This window comes from Anomaloglossus baeobatrachus, chromosome 12, assembly GCF_048569485.1.
Source record: "Anomaloglossus baeobatrachus isolate aAnoBae1 chromosome 12, aAnoBae1.hap1, whole genome shotgun sequence".
NCBI lineage: Eukaryota > Metazoa > Chordata > Amphibia > Anura > Aromobatidae > Anomaloglossus > Anomaloglossus baeobatrachus.
Window position 1 is genome coordinate 42789245 of NC_134364.1, and position 18711 is coordinate 42807955.

Sequence of the window (18711 nt, forward strand, 5' to 3'; positions counted from 1 at the left end):
CCCAATTGGAGCTAGAAGAAAAGGAATTTACGGTAAGTAAACAAAATTCCCTTCTTCTTTGTCGCTCCATTGGGAGACCCAGACAATTGGGATGTCCAAAAGCAATCCCTGGGTGGGTAAAAGAATACCTCATGATAGGGCCGTCAAACGGCCCTCTCCTACAGGTGGCCAACCGCCGCCTGAATGACTTATCTACCTAGGCTGGCGTCTGCCGAAGCGTAGGTATGCATCTGATAATGCTTGGTAAAAGTAAGTAGACTCGACCAGGTGGGTGCCTGACACACCTGCTGAGCCGTAGCCTGGTGCCGTAATGCCCAGGATGCACCCACGGCTCTGGTAGAATGGGCCTTCGGCCTTGAGAGAACCAGAAGCCCAGTAGAACTGTAGGTTTCAAGAATTGGTTCCTCGAGCCCCCGAGCAAGGGTGGATCTGGAAGCTTGCGACTGTTTACGCCGACCAGCGACAAGGACAAAGAGTGCATCCGGGTGGCGCAGGAGCGCCATGCGGGAAGTAGAACCTGAGTGCTCTCACCAGAACCAACAGATGCAAATCTTTCTGAAATTGATGGACTGGACGAGGGCACAAAGAAGGTGAGGTGATATCCTGATTGATATGAAAATGGGATACCACCTTAGGGAGAAATTCCGGAACCGGACGCAGAACTACCCTGTCCTGGTGAAGGACCAGGAAGGGAGTTTGTATGAGAGCGTTGCTAGCTCGGAAACTCTCCTAAGAGACGAGACCGTTACTAGAAGGCCACTTCCCGTGAAAAACGGGAAGGGAGACATCCTTCAAAGGCTCGAAAGGCGGCATCTGGAGAGCAATTAGAACCTTGTTCAGATCTCAGGGCTCTAACGGCCGCTTGTACGGAGTGCTGAGAAGACAAACTCCCCGTAGGAACGTGCGTACCTGAGGAAGTCGTCGTTTCTGAAAAAATACAGATAGCGCTGAGACTTGTCCCTAAAGGGAACTGAGCGACAACCCATTTTCCTACCTAGATTGCAGGAAGGAAGGAAACATAGACGATGCAACCGGCCAGGGAGAAACACCCTGCGCCGAGCACCGAGATAAGAACATCTTCCACGTCCTGTGGTCAATCTTGGCGGACGTTGGTATGCTAGCCTGTCTCATGGTGGCAACCACGTCCTGAGGTAATCCTGACGACACTAGGTTCCAGGATTCAATGCCACACCATCCGGTTGAGGGCCGTAGAATTCAAATGGAAGAATGGCCCTTGAGACAGCCAGTCTGATTGGTCTGGTAGTGCCCCCGGTTAGCCTACCGTGAGGCACCACAGAACCGAGTACCACAACATCCTCGGCCAATTTGTAGCGACGAGGATGGCGCGGCCGCAGTCGGTCTTGATCTAGCGCAGTACTCTGGGCAACAATGCCAGAGGTGGCACCTAAGGTAGCTGGAACTGCGACCAATGCTGAACTAAGGCGTTTGCCGCCAGAGCTCGATGATTGTGAAACCGTGCCATGAAGCTGGCACATTGTTGTTGTGCCGTGACGCCATTAGATCGACGTCCGGCCTCTGTCAGCGGCGCCAGATCTCCTGAAACCCGTCCGGGTGAGGAGACCATACTCTTTCGGCCACACCTCAGCGACTTAGGAAGTCAGCTTCCTAGTTTCCACACTTGGGATGTGAATTGTGGATATGGTGGATGCCGTGTCTTCCACCCACATCAGAACCTGCCGGACTTCCTGGAAGGCTTGCCGGTTGCGCGTTCTTCCTTGGTGGTTGATGTATGCCACCGCTGTGGAACTGTCCGACTGAAGTCGGATATGCTTGCTTTCCAGCCGCTGTTGGAAGGATTGTAGGGCAAGATACACTGCTCTGTGTTCAAGAACATTGATCTGAAGAGTGGACTCTTGCTGAGTCCACGTACCCTGAGCGCTGTAGTGGAGAAAAACTGCTCCCCACCCTGATAGACTCGCGTCTGTCGTAACTATCGCCCAGGACGGGGATAGGAAGGACCTTCTTTTTGACCAAGAGGTGAGAAGAAGCCACCACCGTAGAGATTCCTTGGCCGCCTGAGAAAGAACGACGACTCTGTTGAGGGACGTCGACTCCTCGTCCCATTGGCGGAGAATGTCCCATTGTAGTGGACGCAGTAAAACTGCGCGAAAGGAACTGCCTCCATTGCTACCATCTTACGTAGGAAGTGCATGAGGCGTCTCAATGTGTGCGACTGGTTCTTAAAGAAGAGCTTGCAGCCCGTAGTGAATGCTGTTTGTCTAGCGGCAGCTTCACTATCGCTGAGAGAGTAAGAAACTCTATGCCTAGATATGTTATCGATAGGGTCGGGGTCGGATCTGACTTTAAAAAGTTGATGATCCACCCAAAACTCTAGAGAGTCTCCAGCGCAACGTTCGGGCAGTGTTGGCATGTTTCCTAAGAGAGTGCCTTGACAAGTAGATCGTCTAAATACGGGACCACAGAGTGACCCTGAGAGTGCAGGACTGTGACTACTGCTGCCCTGACCTTGGCGAAGACCAGTTGGACTGTCGCTAGCCGGAAGGTAGAGCTACGAACAGAGGGTGTTCGTCTCCTATAACGAAGCGTAGAAACGCTAGTGCTCTGGATCAATCGGCACGTGTGGATAAGCATCCATGATGCCTAATGATGCTAGGAAATATCCTTGGGACCTTGAGGCGATGACATGGCGGAGGGATTCCATCCGGAACCGCCTGGTGTCCACGAGCTTGCTGAGCATTTTTAGATCCAGAACGGGACGGAACGGCCCGTTGTTATAGGTACCGCAAAGAATTTGGGGTAAAAACCGTGACCTTGTTCCTGAAGAGGAACGGGGGTCATCACTCTTTCTGCCTATAGAGTGCACCCTGTTTGCAGAAAAGCAGCGGCCCGGCCGGGAGGTGGAGAAATTCTGAAGAATCGAGTTGGAGGACGAGAAGTGAGCTCTATCCTGTACCCGTGAGACAGAATGTCTCACACTCAATGGTCATTGACCTATGGCAGCTAAATATCGCCAAGGCGGGAGAGCCTGCTACCGACCGAGGCCGCAAGTCATGAGGAAGCCGCCTTGGAAGCGGGTTTTCAGACTGTCGCTTTTTTGGGCGAGACTGAGCCCGCTAAGAATCTTAGCTCCTCTGATCCTTTTGAGTCCACATTGGACGAGGAAAAATGGGACCTGCCCGAGCCTCGAAAAGGCCGAAAACCCCGACTGCCTCTTGCTGTGTTGGGGTTTGTTGTGTCCGGGCTGAGGAAAGGATGAATCCTTACCCCTGGACTGTTTGATGGTTACATCCAACGCTCACCAAACAGTCGGTCAGCAGAAAAAGGCAACTGGTTAGGCAACCTTTTTTGGAAGCAGAATCTGCCTTCCATTCACTTAACGAGCAGACCAGGCTCTGCTTAAAAACACGGAGTAGCGGAGGCTACCGCCGCACGGTTCGCAGAGTCCAGGACAACCTGGATCGCGTAAGAAACAAATGCAGACATTTGAGAGGTTAAGGATGCCACCTGCGGCACAGATGTACGTGTAACCGTGTCAATCTGTGTAAGACAAGCTGAAATAGCTTGGAGTGCCCCAAGGGAGAGAATGCCGGAGCCAACGGTGCGCCGACAGCCTCATAGATGGCTTTCGACCAGAGATCCATCTGTCTGTCAGTGGCATCTTTGAGTTTGCAGTTCCATCTCCCGCTGCAACTATGGATCTAGCTACAAGCCTGGAGATTGGAGGATGCCGCTCGGGACATTGGGTCCAGTCCTTGACCAAGTCAGGGGACAGGGATAACGTGTATCCTAAGCCTTTGGAGAAGCGCATATCTGGATAAGCGTGGTGTTCCTGGACTGCCTCTCTGAAGGCAGAGTGGTCCAGAAAAATACGTGAAGCTGACTCCTCCACTGGAGGAGCTGTGAGAAATAACCCACATTCTATAGATGGACGCTATAAGATTATTTACTATGGCGTCACAATCAGGTGTATCCAGATTGAGAGCGGTCTCAGGATCAGAATCCTGAGCCGCTACTTCCGCCTCATTACACAGCGAGTCCTTCTGTTAGGACCCTGATGAAACCGAGGCCGCTCATAGCGAGCCCACTTAGGCTGTCTGGGACTGACGTCCGTGCAGAGCCGTGACTCTGGGATGCGTGTGACATTCCCGGAGCTGTTAGTTATTCACACTGAGGGGGGCCATGGATCAATGATTCAACAGTGCCCATATTGTGAGAGACATGTCCGGACTGCTAGGCTTCTAGTATCATAGCCATAGTCTCAGAAAAACTGTCAGTAAATACTGCAGACACCGTCCTCATCCCCTGGCCATTAGTGCATACAATGGGAGTCTATGTACCTGTCGGCCGTATAGCCGTACATGCTGTACCAGCTGTATAGAAAAACATGTGGTTCTGCACCTTTGTTTTACACAGAGAATATGCTGATAACTCCTCCGCATAATCCAGGAGGGTATATACAACGTGCGACCAAACAGTGCAATGTATATAGTACAAGCATATCTATAAGTGCACTTCTGCACTAGTGGGGTTAGCACCACAGGTGCTGCTTAACGCCTGTTACAGCGATTGTGTGACTATCAGAATGCCAGGGTCTTCCACACTTGTCTCTGTATCGTACAGAAACTGACACTAATGGCTGCCGGTGTCCTTGTAGAGAAGGAAGCCGTGGGCGTGCCTGAGAAAGTGCGGGAATCCGGATTCACAGTGCACACAGTGAGAGGGGTGGAGTATGCAAAACATACTCCAGCTCTCAGCTCTGCTCTATGCAGCGTCACGCCCCTACCCTGACTGTCAGGGCTGTGGGCGGTAACGAAGGGAGACTAGGCCCAGAAGCCGGGGACTCGAGTTAACAGCGCGGCCGCCGTAAAAGCGCGGGCCGCGCTGAAGTCCCCGGCGCACCACAAGTGCCAGCCGCGCCGCAGTTCCAGCGGCCGGCGCGACCGATTCATAGAAGTGGCCAGCGTCCCGCCCCTCTCCTGACTGGCAGGTCTGGGGGCGGGAACGAACGGAAGCAGGCCGCAAAAGCCGGGGACTCTAGTTATCAGCGCGGCCGCCGTAAAAGCGCGGGCCGCGCTGAAGTCCCCGGCGCACCACAAGTGCCAGCCGCGCCGCTGCCAGCGGCCGGCGCGACCGATTCCTGGAAGTGGCCAGCGTCCCGCCCCTCTCCTGACTGGCAGGTCTGGGGGCGGGAACGAACGGAAGCAGGCCGCAAAAGCCGGGGACTCTAGTTATCAGCGCGGCCGCCGTAAAAGCGCAGGCCGCGCTGAAGTCCCCGGCGCACTACAAGTGCCAGCCGCGCCGCAGTCCCAGCGGCCGGCGCGACCAATTCCCATAAGTGAGCCTGCTTCAGCAAAGCTGAATGAGGCCATGGCACAGGCGCCGCAGCGCTGATGTCCCCCGGCGCACTACAACACCCAGCATGCTGCGGTTGTGAGCGCCAAATGCACGGGGACACAGAGTACCTTGAGGAAGCAGGGCCATGTCCCTGATGTACTCCGCTCCATCCAGCATCTTCTCCAGGGGCTGTAGATGGAGCACGGTCTCAGTGCCTGGAGACCGGTAAATCCCACTTCACCCAGAGCCCTGTAAAAAGGGATGGGGAAGGAATCAGCATGTGGGCTCCTGCCGCCGTACCCGCAATGGGTACCTCAACCTTACAAACACCTCCGACATACAGTGGGGTGAGAAGGGAGCATGCTGGGGACACTATATGTGTCCTCTTTTCTTCCATCCGACATAGTCAGCAGCTGCTGCTGACTAAAAAGTGGAGCTATGCGTGGATGTGTTGCCTCCTTCGCACAAAGCACAAAACTGGTGAGCCAGTGATCCCACTGGGGGTGTATAGCCAGAAGGGGAGGGGCCTTACACTTTTAAGTGTAATACTTTGTGTGGCCTCCAGAGGCAATAGCTATACACCCAATTGTCTGGGTCTCCCAATGGAGCGACAAAGAAAAGGCTGATGCTGGGAGGAGAGAGGCTGATGCTGGGAGGAGAGAGGCTGATGCTGGGAGGAGAGAGGCTAATGCTGGGAGGAGAGAGGCTAATGCTGGGAGGAGAGAGGCTAATGCTGGGAGGAGAGAGGCTGATGCTGGGGAAGGCTGGGAGGGGGAGGCTGAGAGAAGAGAGGCTGATGCTGGGGGAGGCTGAGGCTGGGGTAGGCTGGGAGGAGAGAGGCTGATGCTAGGGACAGAAAAGGCTGATGCTGGGAGGAGAGAGGCTGATGCTGGGAGGAGAGAGGCTGATGCTGGGAGGAGAGAGGCTGATGCTGCGGGCAGAGAGGCTGATGCTGCGGGCAGAGAGGCTGATGCTGCGGGCAGAGAGGCTGATGCTGCGGGCAGAGAGGCTGATGCTGGTGCAGCATGGGGGATGGAGCACGATGGGGAGTGCGCAGCATGGCGGATGGACCACGTTTGGGAGTGCGCAGCATGGAGGATGGAGCACGTTTGGGAGTGCGCAGCATGGCGGATGGAGCACGTTTGGAAGTGCGCAGCATGGCGGATGGAGCACGTTTGGGAGTGCGCAGCATGGCGGATGGACCATGTTTGGGAGTGCGCAGCATGGCGGATGGAGCACGTTGGGGAGTGCGCAGCATGGCGGATGGAGCACGTTGGGGAGTGCGCAGCATGGCGGATGGACCACGTTTGGGAGTGTGCAGCATGGCGGATGGAGCACGTTTGGGAGTGCGCAGCATTGCGGATGGAGCACGTTTGGGAGTGCGCAGCATGGCGGATGGAGCACGTTTGGGAGTGCGCAGCATGGCGGATGGAGCACGTTTGGGAGTGCGCAGCATGGCGGATGGAGCACGATGGGGGGTGCGCAGCATGGCAGATGGAGCACGTTTGGGAGTGCGCAGCATGGCGGATGGAGCACGTTTGGGAGTGCGCAGCATGGCGGATGGAGCACGATGGGGAGTGCGCAGCATGGCGGATGGAGCACGTTTGGGAGTGCGCAGCATGGCAGTTGGAGCACGATGGGGAGTGTGCAGCATGGGGGATGGAGCACGATGGGGGGTGCGCAGCATGGGGGATGGAGCACGATGGGAGGTGCACACCTCCCCCCAACACACACACACCGCGCGCACTGCACAACACACACACACACTGGGAACCACAAACACCGCCCTACACAGACACCCAAACACACAGACAACGCTGTACACACACAACACCCAACACACAAACACCGCGGCATACATAAATATACGCACATACCGCACAACACACACATTGCACAAAACATACCTCCCCCCAAAACACACCACACACACACAAACCGCGCAACACACACACAACGCTACAGACACACAGCGCTCTACAAACAACGCAACACACATACAACACCGCTCTCACCCCCCGCCACACCCAGACAACACCCAGAACATGTACCGCGCCCTACACAAACACTTGGTAAGTACACACAACAACATATATATATATATATAACAAAAATCATACATGAACTACACAATACGTAAATTCTAGAATACCCGATGCGTAGAATCGGGCCACCTTCTAGTTATTGATATATTAACACTTTACTTCTGTTTATAGCTGGTTGCCTTGGAGACCAACCTTTGCTGCTAATCAGACCATGAGCAGCGCTTACAAGCTCTTTTCTATTGGGCATAGTATTGAAGCTGAAGAGCGATGTTACCTCCTAATTTTGGCCAGCATCGGTGGTCGGTCTCCTAGGAGACTAGGTGTAAACAGAAGAAAAAAGTGTTAATATCTCAAGAATGGCTGCAAATTTTAACAAGACGTTCGTGTAAAAAAGAGCACTTTTGCAACTTACTGACAATATCCATGCATAAAGGTGACTTTACAGGCAACAACATCGCTAAAGAGATGTCATTGGGGGTCACGGAATTCGTGACGCACATCCGGCCTCGTTAGCAACATCATTGCGTGTGAAACGCACAAACGACCGTTAACGATCAAAAGTACTCACCTAATCGTTGACACGTCGTTCTAATCCCAAATATCGTTGCTGTTGCAGGACGCAGATTGTTCGTCGTTCCTGCGGCAGCATACATCGCTAAGTGTGACACTGCAGGAACGATGAACAACATCGTACCTGCGGCTGCCCTCAATGAGGAAGGAAGGAGGTGGGCGGGATGTTACGTCCCACTCATCTCCGCCCCTCCGCTTCTATTGGGTGGCAGCTTAGTGACGCCGGTCACAGCGACGTCGCTAGGCAGGTAAGTCCATATGACGGGTCCTAGCGATGTTGTGCTCCACGGGCAGCGATTTGCCCGTGACGCACAAACGATGGGGGCGGGTACTTTCACCAGCGACATCGCTAGCGATGTAAAGCAGCCTTAAAACTGGGAATGACCCTTTAAGTGCTCTTGTTTTCGATTACCCAAGTTGTCAAATGTCACAGATATATAAAAAAAAATAAAAAATCATTAGTTGCAAGTGCTTTTTTCTGGCAGGGTCTCCCTTCGCCAGCTACAGGACTCTCCGGCCCTCCACACATGGCTCCTTAGCCAGCCTTTTCATGACATAACTAATAATCTATAGTGTATGTATGATGTTACTGAGCGTTTCTCTTCATCAGCATTCTGGCAGCACTATAGGAGCTGGAACTTCACCATAATTCATAGCATTAATTGCACCTGCCATAGAAGTTCTCAGAGAACCTGCTGAAAAAGAGAGTCCTTGTGCTAAACCTACTAGTATATGGTGTGGAATTTGATTTCTTTCCATATTGATAAAAATTCTTCAAACCGCACGCTGTCTGTAGCCTGGAAGAAACTCAAGAAGGTCTCACAGTCTTCTTTAATGCCTGGAAAGCTCATGATGTGGCTTTATAAAGTGGAAAGAAATGAAAAATACAGTGAATTTTATTGCTCAAATCATCATTCATCATCTCTCTGAAGGTAAAATGTAAAGCAACAGTTCAGACCTAATGAGAGCTAATAAATAGGGATGATCGAATACCGCAAATATTCGGCAACGCCCATATTCGATGAATAGGTCGCCGCTATTCGACTATTTGCGAATATTCGATGCGCAATGTAAGTCTATGGGAAACCCGAATAGTTGCCGAATAGCAACTATTCGGGCTTCCCATAGACTTACATTGCGCATCTGATATTCACATAGCGGCGACCTATTCGTCAGATATTCGCAAAGCCGAATATTTGTAATATTCGATCATCCCTACCAATAAACGTGTTTCTGATCCCTGGTGGTCACGGACCCCCAGCCTCAGGCTACTAGGATATTGATGACCTATCCAGGTGCACAGGAGCTGGTCATCAGCATTCGGCAGCGGCGTTCAGCTAATCAGCGGAGGTGCTGGGTGTTGGATCCACACCAATTGGATATTGATTACCTATCCAGGACATAGGTTATCAATCTCATACTACTGGAAAACCCCTCTAAGGAAGGTAAACATATATTGGATTGACTCATCAAATCTGGAAGAAGCTGCAGAGAAATCCGTTCACATACGCGTAGAATTACAGCACCCAAAATAACCTTAAAAAAAACAACACACACGTTTTCTGGGTATCCTATGAATGGAAAATTTCTCCAGTGTGTGGTAGAGATTTGTTTTGTTTGCTGCTCGTTCCTTAGGAGACCGACCTCCGCTGCCGTCCATCTTGTAAGTACTGTGGTGCAGTGATCCGTGATTGTCAAGGGAGAAATTTAGGTAAGACTGCTAATGGAGTCTTTGTTGAGGGCAAATCCAAAGGATGGGTCCAAATTAGCTATCTGTACAGATATAATAAATAACTCAGAAGCAATAACCACAGAAACTGTGTTCACCCTTTGAGCCAGCATAGGCGTCTGGCTCGTGTATTAAAAAGACTCGTGATTATACCATGCAACATTCGATTTCAACCTTGAAGAAAGAACAGGGAGTGATCATCCCACATATTACAGCTGTAAGAAAATCATAATTATAAAATTCTCTCAGTATATTCTGGCCTGATTATCTAGTTAGCACATTCTTTCTTTGTGTGAAATCACTGATTAGACTTTCACTAAAGGCCCCGTCACACTAAGCAACATCGCTAGCAACATCGCTGCTAAGGAACAACTTTTGTGACGTAGCAGCGATGTTGCTAGTGATGTCTCTGTGTGTGACATCCAGCAACAACCCGGCCCCTGCTGTGAGGTCGCTGGTTGTTGCTGAATGTCCTGGGCCATTTTTTAGTTGTTGCTCTCCCGCTCTGAAGCCCACATCGCTGTGTGTGACAGCGACAGAGCAACAACTGAATGTGCAGTGAGCAGGGAGCCGGCTTCTGCGGACACTGGTAACCAAGGTAAATATCGGGTAACCAAGAAGCCCTTCCCTTGGTTACCCGATATTAACCTTCGTTACCAGCCTCCGCCGCTCTCAGCTGTCTGTGCCGGCTCCTGCTCCCTGCACACGTAGCCGGACTACACATCGGGTAATTAACCCCATGTGTACTGTGGCTAGGAGTGCAGGGAACAGGAGCCGGCACTGGCAGCGTGAGAGCGGCGAAGGCTGGTAACAAAAGTAAATATCGGGTAACCAAGGGAAGGGCTTCTTGGTTACCCGATGTTTACCGTGGTTACCAGCGTCCGCAGAAGCCGGCTCCTGCTCCCTGCACATTTAGTTGTTGCTCTGTCGCTGTCACACACAGCGATCTGTGCTTCACAGCGGGAAAGCAACAACTAAAAAATGGTCCAGGACATTCAGCAACAACCAATCGGGAGCCGATGTTTACCGTGGTTACCAACATCCACAGAAGCTGGCTCCTGCTGCCTGCACACGTAGCAGAGTACACATCAGGTAATTAACCCGATGTGTACTCTGGCTAGGAGTGCAAGGAGCCAGCGCTAAGCGGTGTGCGCTGGTAACCAAGGTAAATATCGGGTTGGTTACCCGATATTTACCTTAGTTACCAGGCGCAGCATCACTTCCATGCGGCGCTGCTGGCTGGGTCTGGCCACTGGTTGCTGGTGAGATCTGCCTGTTTGACAGCTCACCAGCAACCCATGTAGCGACACTCCAGTGATCCCTGCCAGGTCAGGTTGCTGGTGGGATCGCTGGAGCGTCGCTTAGTGTGACGGTACCTTAAGAAGGGCTTCACTGTCCATTGTTTATACATCTGTTCACTTGTCATTGGTTAACTCTTTCTTGACTTACAGCTTAGAATCATATTATGGCGTCTGTGCAATTGCCATGTACCATGACACACAGATAATTATGCAACTACATCTATATTTTGATTATTTACATACACAGATAATCTTATTACATTTGAACAAACAATCTATAGCCCAGGCTACCTTCACATAATTAGGAGGTAACAGCAAACTCCAGGATCCAAGCAGTGTTCCATAGAAAAGAGCTGGTAAGCAACTCCCCATGCTCTGCTGTTTAGCAGCAGTGGTTGGTCTCCAAGGCAACAAGATGTAAACAAAAGAATAGGGTCACCATCTTAGAAACTACTGAAATTTTAACAAGCGGCAAACTACAGGAGTCCGATAATATCCATGTGTGAAGATGGGAAAAACACTCTCAGGATTTCACATGATCAACCGTGAAACACTAAGGGTCTTATCTTATCTTACGTTTATACGCACAGGGCATAAGCTTGTATTTACCCTGACAATATTAAGACAATGGTAATAATTCTGTTACGTAAAAAATAAACTCTTTGGCGTGAGTTATTAAAAAATAAACAGAGGTATACCCACCTGCTGGCACCATCGTGAATCCAGAAGCCATGTTCACTTGTCATAGGGTCGCTGAAGCCTGTGATTGGCTGCAGTGGTCAGGTGGATTACACAGCACTTAATCAGAGATACTAGTTGCCTGACCACTGCAGACAATCACAGGTTACAGCTATATTGTAACAACTGGACTATGCAGACACTGATTCTGGAGCGACCAATGGAGTGGCCTGAGCTGTATCCACATAGGTAACAGCAGGTGAGTATCGCTCTGTTTTGGGTTTTTAACAATGGACAACCCTTGAGCTACTTCTAGACCCCCCCATACACTATAACAGTCCACTCTCTACTTTGCACTGATATTATACGACGCCAGTTGAAAATAAGCTGGTTGCACAGGCGTGAACACCGAGTAGAAGGCTGTGACCGGGTTTACCTCAGTTGCTGTTTCTAGCCTCCTCCTGCTGCTCCATAATACACAGGAACCCATCATAACATTCAGCAAGAAGTGAGACAGCGGCACAGATTTCTACTCTATTTTATATGCTGCACACTTAGTTTTCTCGTACACCGTGAGAAAGCCTGAACCTCACCTGACTCCAGTCTCCATCCAGTTACCGCGAGTTGACGAGCAATGATGGGAATGGGATATACACTTACACCAGGGGTCGGGAACCTACGGCTCGCCAGCCAGATGTGGCTCTTTTGATGGCTGCATCTGGCTCGCAGACAAATCTTTAATTCTAAAAAAAAAAAAAAAAACCCTATTTTCTGGTCTGTAAAACGCACTTTTTTCCCTCCAAAACTGGGGGAAAAATGGGGGTGCGTCTTACAAACCGCAGATGGCTTACCGGGGCAACAGTGGTGGTGCAGGGTTGGCAATAATGCGGGCTCATGAGGTGTCGCGGCGGGCGCCATTGATCCGTGGACTGCTTTGAATCTCCCGCAGTTGATAAGATCAACTTAAAAAAAAGTGGCTGCGGAGGTGGTGCGTGTGCAGATTAGACCCCGCGGCCATTTTCTTGAAGTCCATCGCGTCGATCTACTCACGCGCTGCAGCCATTTTTTTTAAGTTTATCTCGTCAACTGGTGAAGATTCAAAGCCGCTTGCGGGCAGATCAATGGCGCCCGCCGCCGTGACACCCCACGAGCCCGCAGCAGTATTAACGACCTCTTGAGCCGCAACACCCCCTCCTCCGTTCCCGTAGCATTGCCTACCCTGCCTCCTGGGACCTTCTGATCTGCTCCACCACCGCCGCTCCCCCCTGGTGAGTATGGCTCTCACCACATTTTAAAATATGTAGCGTTCATGGCTCTCTCAGCCAAAAAGGTTCCCGACCCCTGGCTTACACGATTGTTGTGTCCCCACGCGTCAGATTACCGGCAGTACATCCCAACGGGCTACCGATAATTGTTTGGGTTTTTTTGCCGGCAAAAAAGATCTGATTGCCCGAGCATTTTTCTAATTTGCCGGGTTATCGCCAGCATTGTTCACACAGGCAGATAATCGGGGAAGGGCTTTTCCCACACACGCTCGTGCGCCAATTGCCGTATACACCATTTGGAGTGTGAGGGTCACGGCAGGACAATACTTTCAGGTGATGTAATTCAGTATTTTCACTTTTACTTGCACCTATTATGCCAACTTGTTGATTGGAACGGCACTTGTTCCCTTTCATCGTCCTGACCCAGCTGCCTGTGCGTGGTATGTACTGTGTTTTGTGAACATATTTTTTATTCACCTTACTCTGTTGGTGAATTTCACATTATACATCTAGCTCCACTTTTGTGATGGTTGCCCCGTTAAAGGGGTGGGACTTGCACTAGCAGGATCCTGGTGGGTGCCATGCACTGGTAGTTTTCAGGTCGGGACTATGGAGGGGTAACATCTGATTGCATTTTGCTGCCTATGAACATCTTGTTGTTGCGCTCTGATTAGGTTCTGCACATGGCGATTGTTGACACACATGTACTGCTTTTTTAGTGGTGATCCACTTATATAGCAAATTAATTATTTATTATAACTAATGTGCAGTACCTGTCTATGGGTTGCAGCAACGCACTCGGTTTTCCTTCATATAATCTAAAATTCTGTTGGCATAGGTGTATACTCTTTAACCTGTTAAGAATAGTCTTATTCTATTTTTCCTGTCCGTGTCCCTCTTTGTATTCGGTGCCTTTTGCTTGTTTTTAAATATTTAAAGAATATTAATAAAGGTGTTTTTTTACTGTCTCTTTGTGTCACTCCTTCAATCTGGGCATCTATTGATGTCCATGGTTGTATCTCATTAGCATTACTAGGAGTCAAACGTACATACCTAATAAAGCGGCTTATCCAGTAATGAATGAGATCATCATGGTAGACACAAATCTCAAGCAAAACTTCACAATGCTGGGGACACAACACTGTACCCCAAATAAAGCTGCAAAGAAAATATATAAAAAATTATAATTACTGGCAAGAAAAAGCCAAACAGCCGTCAGTCTATGTGCATTTATACACAATGTGTCCACCCATATCCTGTCCACCGCCATTAACTTGTGAACAGAAGCAGCTATAGGCACAGAAGTGGTGTCTAGGTATAGTAAAGAAGCCATGCGCTACGCAATGAAACCACCTATAGCGCCACCTGGTGGAAAACAACAGAGTTAGCATTTTTATCTCGAAACCGGAACGAGAGAGAAAAAAAAGTGAATTACAAAGTTGTAGGGCATCATCAATTCAATACGGATCGACACCTTACATACAGAAATGCTATGATATGAAACCCATGACCCCCTCCCCCAAAACATTGAATGCTGGTCACGCATATGGCGCTCATTTAACTTTGATGCTCAAAGTGGCCACCGTCAGCTGCAATGCACATCTGGACTCTGCACAGCATACTGTATCTTGCTGCACGGTGTGCAATATGATAGGTGACACGTTTGCACAAGCATCTGTGATACATCGTCGTAGGTCCTGCAATGTTGGTGGAGAGGTCGCATACACCTGCTGTTTGATGTGACCTCACAGAAAGAAGTCCAATGGGGTCAGGTCAGGTGAGCGTGGAGGCCACTCCACACAGCCACCATACCCAATGACTTGTAGGAAGGTCTCCATGAGGTATCGCTTCACGTCCGCAGCCTTGTGAGTGTTACACGTTCTAATCATAGCATTTCTGTATGCAAGGTGTCGATTCGTATTGAATTGATGATGCCCTACAACTTTGTATTTCACTTTTTTTTCTCTATCTCGTTCCTTTTTCGAGATAAAAATGCTAACTCCGTTGTTTTCCACCAGGTGGCGCTATAGGTGGTTTCATTGCGTAGCGCATGGCTTCTTTACTATACCTAGACACCACTTCTATGCCTATAGCTGCTGCCGTTCTCAAGTTAAAGGCGGTGGACAGGATATGGGTGGATACACTGTAGCGCTTCCTGCAAATAAAAAGGACTATACAATGAATGTTCAGAAACTCCTGTGTTGTCACTAAAAAATAATTAAATATATTTAAAAGGGGTTGTCCACTTTTTTTTTTTTGTTACATGCATGTGGTTGATAAAAATCAATTTTTCAACGAGGTTTCAACACAATTTTGCCTTCTGTAGCCTCTGCGTTTTGCACCGTCTATTGCTTGTATCAGAAAGAGTTAACCAGAAGTCCTTCAGTGAGTTTATATTTCTTTTCTGAGCTCCTCTCAGCTGATTTCTAACCAAAGACCACATCAAAGTTGAATGGCTTTTACAGACTCTTTGCTTTCCCGGAACATTGATGTGGTCTGTGGTCATAAATCAGTTGAGAGACACTCGGAAAACAAAAACTTCCAGTCAGACTGTCATAGAGGGCTGACTGACTGATTCTAAGTTAACTCTTCCTGCAGCAAAAAACTGACTGAGCAAAAGAAATGGTAAGGAAGGCAATGAGTGCAATTTGTTAATAAACCCCATTGCAAAAATGATTTTTTGCTCCAAATACATTGGAGTATGCATTTAAGTAATATTTATTCCGGAAGTTACACGGATAGCACATACTCTACACCTTCAGCATGGACGTGTGAAGGAGGCCTAAGGGGGGCAATGTTGGGGGAATCACACTAACAGGGGGCACTGTGGAGGGGATCATACTGTAAGAGGGGACACTGTGGAGGGGATCATACTGTAAGAGGGGACACTGTGGAGGGGATCATACTGTAAGAAGCGGCACTGTGGAGGGGATCATACTGTAAGAGGGGACACTGGAGGGGATCATACTGTAAGAGGGGGAACTGTGGGGGGATCACACTAAGAGGGGGCACTGTGGGGGGATCACACTGTAAGAGGGGACACTGGGGAGATCACACTGTAAGAGGGGACACTGTGGGGGGATCACACTGTAAGAGGGGGCACTGTGGGTGGGATCACACTAAGAGGGGGCACTATGGGGGGTTCACTCTGTAAAAGGGGACATTGTGGGGGGATCACACTAAGAGGGGGCACTATGGGGTGTTCACACTGTAAGAGGGGACATTGTGGTGGGATCACACTGTAAGAGGGGACATTGTGGGGGGATCACACTGTAAGAGGGGACATTGTGGGGGGATCACACTGTAAGAGGGGGCACTGTCGGGGGATCAGACTGTAAGAGAGGACACTGTCGGGGGACCACACTAATAGGGGACACTGTCGGGGGATCACACTGTAAGAGGGGGCACTGTCGGGGGATCACACTAATAGGGGACACTGTGGGTGGGATCACACTGTAAGAGGGGGCACTGTGGGTGGGATCACATTGTAAGAGGGGGCACTGTGGGTGGGATCACATTGTAAGAGGGGGCACTGTGGGTGGGATCACACTGTAAGAGGGGGCACTATGGGGGGTTCACTCTGTAAGAGGGGACATTGTGGGGGGATCACACTGTAAGAGGGGACATTGTGGGGGGATCACACTGTAAGAGGGGACATTGTGGGGGGATCACACTAAGAGGGGGCACTATGGGGTGTTCACACTGTAAGAGGGGACACTGTTGGGGGATCACACTGTAAGAGGGGACATTGTGGGGGGATCACACTAAGAGGGGGCACTGTGGGGGGATCACACTGTAAGAGGGGCTTTATACCATGTGGGGGACAGTGAGAGGCATTATACTGGATGGAGCCTGTGAGAGGGTGCAGTGGGTGGGAGGTGGAAACACCTGGGGGCTTCACTCACTGGGGGCACAGTATGAACGGGACAAAGTTGTGGTTCAGCAAACAAGTGTGCAGCAGCAGTACGTGCCGCTCTTCCTGTCCTGCGCAGCTGTGAGCTCGGTTTCCCAGTACTGCAGGGGGCGCTGTTGCTGGCAGTGTACGGGGAGGTGCACACTTGCCGCAGCTGCGGATACATATAGCACATAACGTCAATCAGTGAGCGCACAGGTCACACGGTCATCACTGCAATCACGTGACATACGCGCCTCTACACACCTGGACTGACACTCACCGGACTCCGTACCGCAGGAACCTACGCGTTATGACGTCATCATTCTGCTGCGCCTGTGTGAAGCAAAACAAAAACCAAACCTATACGTGCGCGTCCCCGTCCCAAGAAGCACGTCTGCGCGTCCCTGTTCTACCTAAACAGGAAGTGTATGTCCTTTTCCGTGCCCCAAAGCTGCAGCAATGTGGTCCGGATATAAATCTGGCTGCAGGGTGTGTGCCGGTGCGGAAGTCCCGGTCCGCACAGTCTGGCTACCTGGACTTGTGTAAATACACTTGGTGCCCATGCACTTCAGTGTGACAGTATCAGGGGCTCTTAGTAGACCACGTGATATCCGTACTGGCAGCCCCAATAAGCAGACGTGTATTAGCTTGTTTACACCAGCAGACGGATGCAGACATGCGCACTGTGCGATCAGGTGTCAGCGGCTCAGTGTGGGAGGGAGGGCTGCTGGTGAGGAAGGAAGGGTGAATGGGCGGGCAGCATGGTGAGGGAAGGGGGAGAGGACAGGCTGGCAGCACGCTGAGGGAAGGGAGAGTGGTCATGCTGGCAGTGTGCTGAGGGAAGGGGGAGAGGACAGGCTGGCAGCACGGTGAGGGAAGGGAGAGTGGGCAGGCTGGCAGTGTGCTGAGGGAAGGGAGAGTGGTCATGCTGGCAGTGTGCTGAGGGAAGGGGGAGAGGACAGGCTGGCAGCACGGTGAGGGAAGGGAGAGTGGGCAGGCTGGCAGCACGCTGAGGGAAGGGAGAGTGGTCATGCTGGCAGTGTGCTGAGAGAAGGGGGAGAGGACAGGCTGGCAGCATGGTGAGGGAAGGGAGAGTGGGCATGCTGGCAGCACGCTGAGGGAAGGGAGAGTGGGCATGCTGGCAGCACGCTGAGGGAAGGGAGAGTGGGCATGCTGGCAGCACGCTGAGGGAAGGGAGAGTGGGCAGGCTGGCAGCACGCTGAGGGAAGGGAGAGTGGGCAGGCTGGCAGCACGCTAAGGGAAGGGAGAGTGGACAGGCTGGCAGCACGCTGAGGGAAGGGAGAGTGGACAGGCTGGCAGCGCGCTGAGGGAAGGGAGAGTGGACAGGCTGGCAGCACGCTGAGGGAAGGGAGAGTGGGCAGGCTGGCAGCACGCTGAGGGAAGGGAGAGTGGGCAGGCTGGCAGCACGCTGAGGGAAGGGAGAGTGGGCAGGCTGGCAGCACGCTAAGGGAAGGGAGAGTGGACAGGCTGGCAGCACGCTGAGGGAAGGGAGAGTGGACAGGCTGGCAGCACGCTGAGGGAAGGGAGAGTGGACAGGCTGGCAGCACGGTGAGGGAAGGGAGAGTGGACAGGCTGGCAGCATGGTGAGGGAAGGGAGAGTGGACAGGCTGGCAGCATGGTGAGGGAAGGGAGAGTGGGCAGGCTGGCAGCATGGTGAGGGAAGGGAGAGTGGACAGGCTGGCAGCACGCTGAGGGAAGGGAGAGTGGACAGGCTGGCAGCACGCTGAGGGAAGGGAGAGTGGGCAGGCTGGCAGTGTGCTGAGAGAAGGGTGAGTGGGCAGGCTGGCAGCACGCTGAGGGAAGGGAGAGTGGACAGGCTGGCAGCACGCTGAGGGAAGGGAGAGTGGTCATGCTGGCAGTGTGCTGAGGGAAGGGGGAGAGGACAGGCTGG

The 18711-nt window shown here is 51.4% G+C and overlaps 1 protein-coding gene across 4 annotated transcripts in view; it reads right to left on the reverse strand.

The window, feature by feature from the left end:
* SNAPC1 (small nuclear RNA activating complex polypeptide 1) overlaps positions 1-17439 on the reverse strand; it is a 48639-nt gene extending 31200 nt beyond the window's left edge. The window contains exons 1-3 of one of the 4 annotated variants that reach the window (XM_075329458.1): positions 17080-17439; positions 13958-14062; positions 8658-8789 (exon numbers count right to left, since the gene is read on the reverse strand). In XM_075329458.1, coding sequence (XP_075185573.1) covers positions 8658-8782 — 125 coding nt within the window. In that variant the 5' untranslated portion in view covers positions 8783-8789; positions 13958-14062; positions 17080-17439. Of the gene's footprint in view, positions 1-8657; positions 8790-13957; positions 14063-16809; positions 16868-17063 lie in introns of those variants that run through there. The other 3 variants (XM_075329460.1, XM_075329459.1, XM_075329461.1) reach the window with 3 other exon arrangements.
* Positions 17440-18711: the final 1272 nt, after the last annotated feature.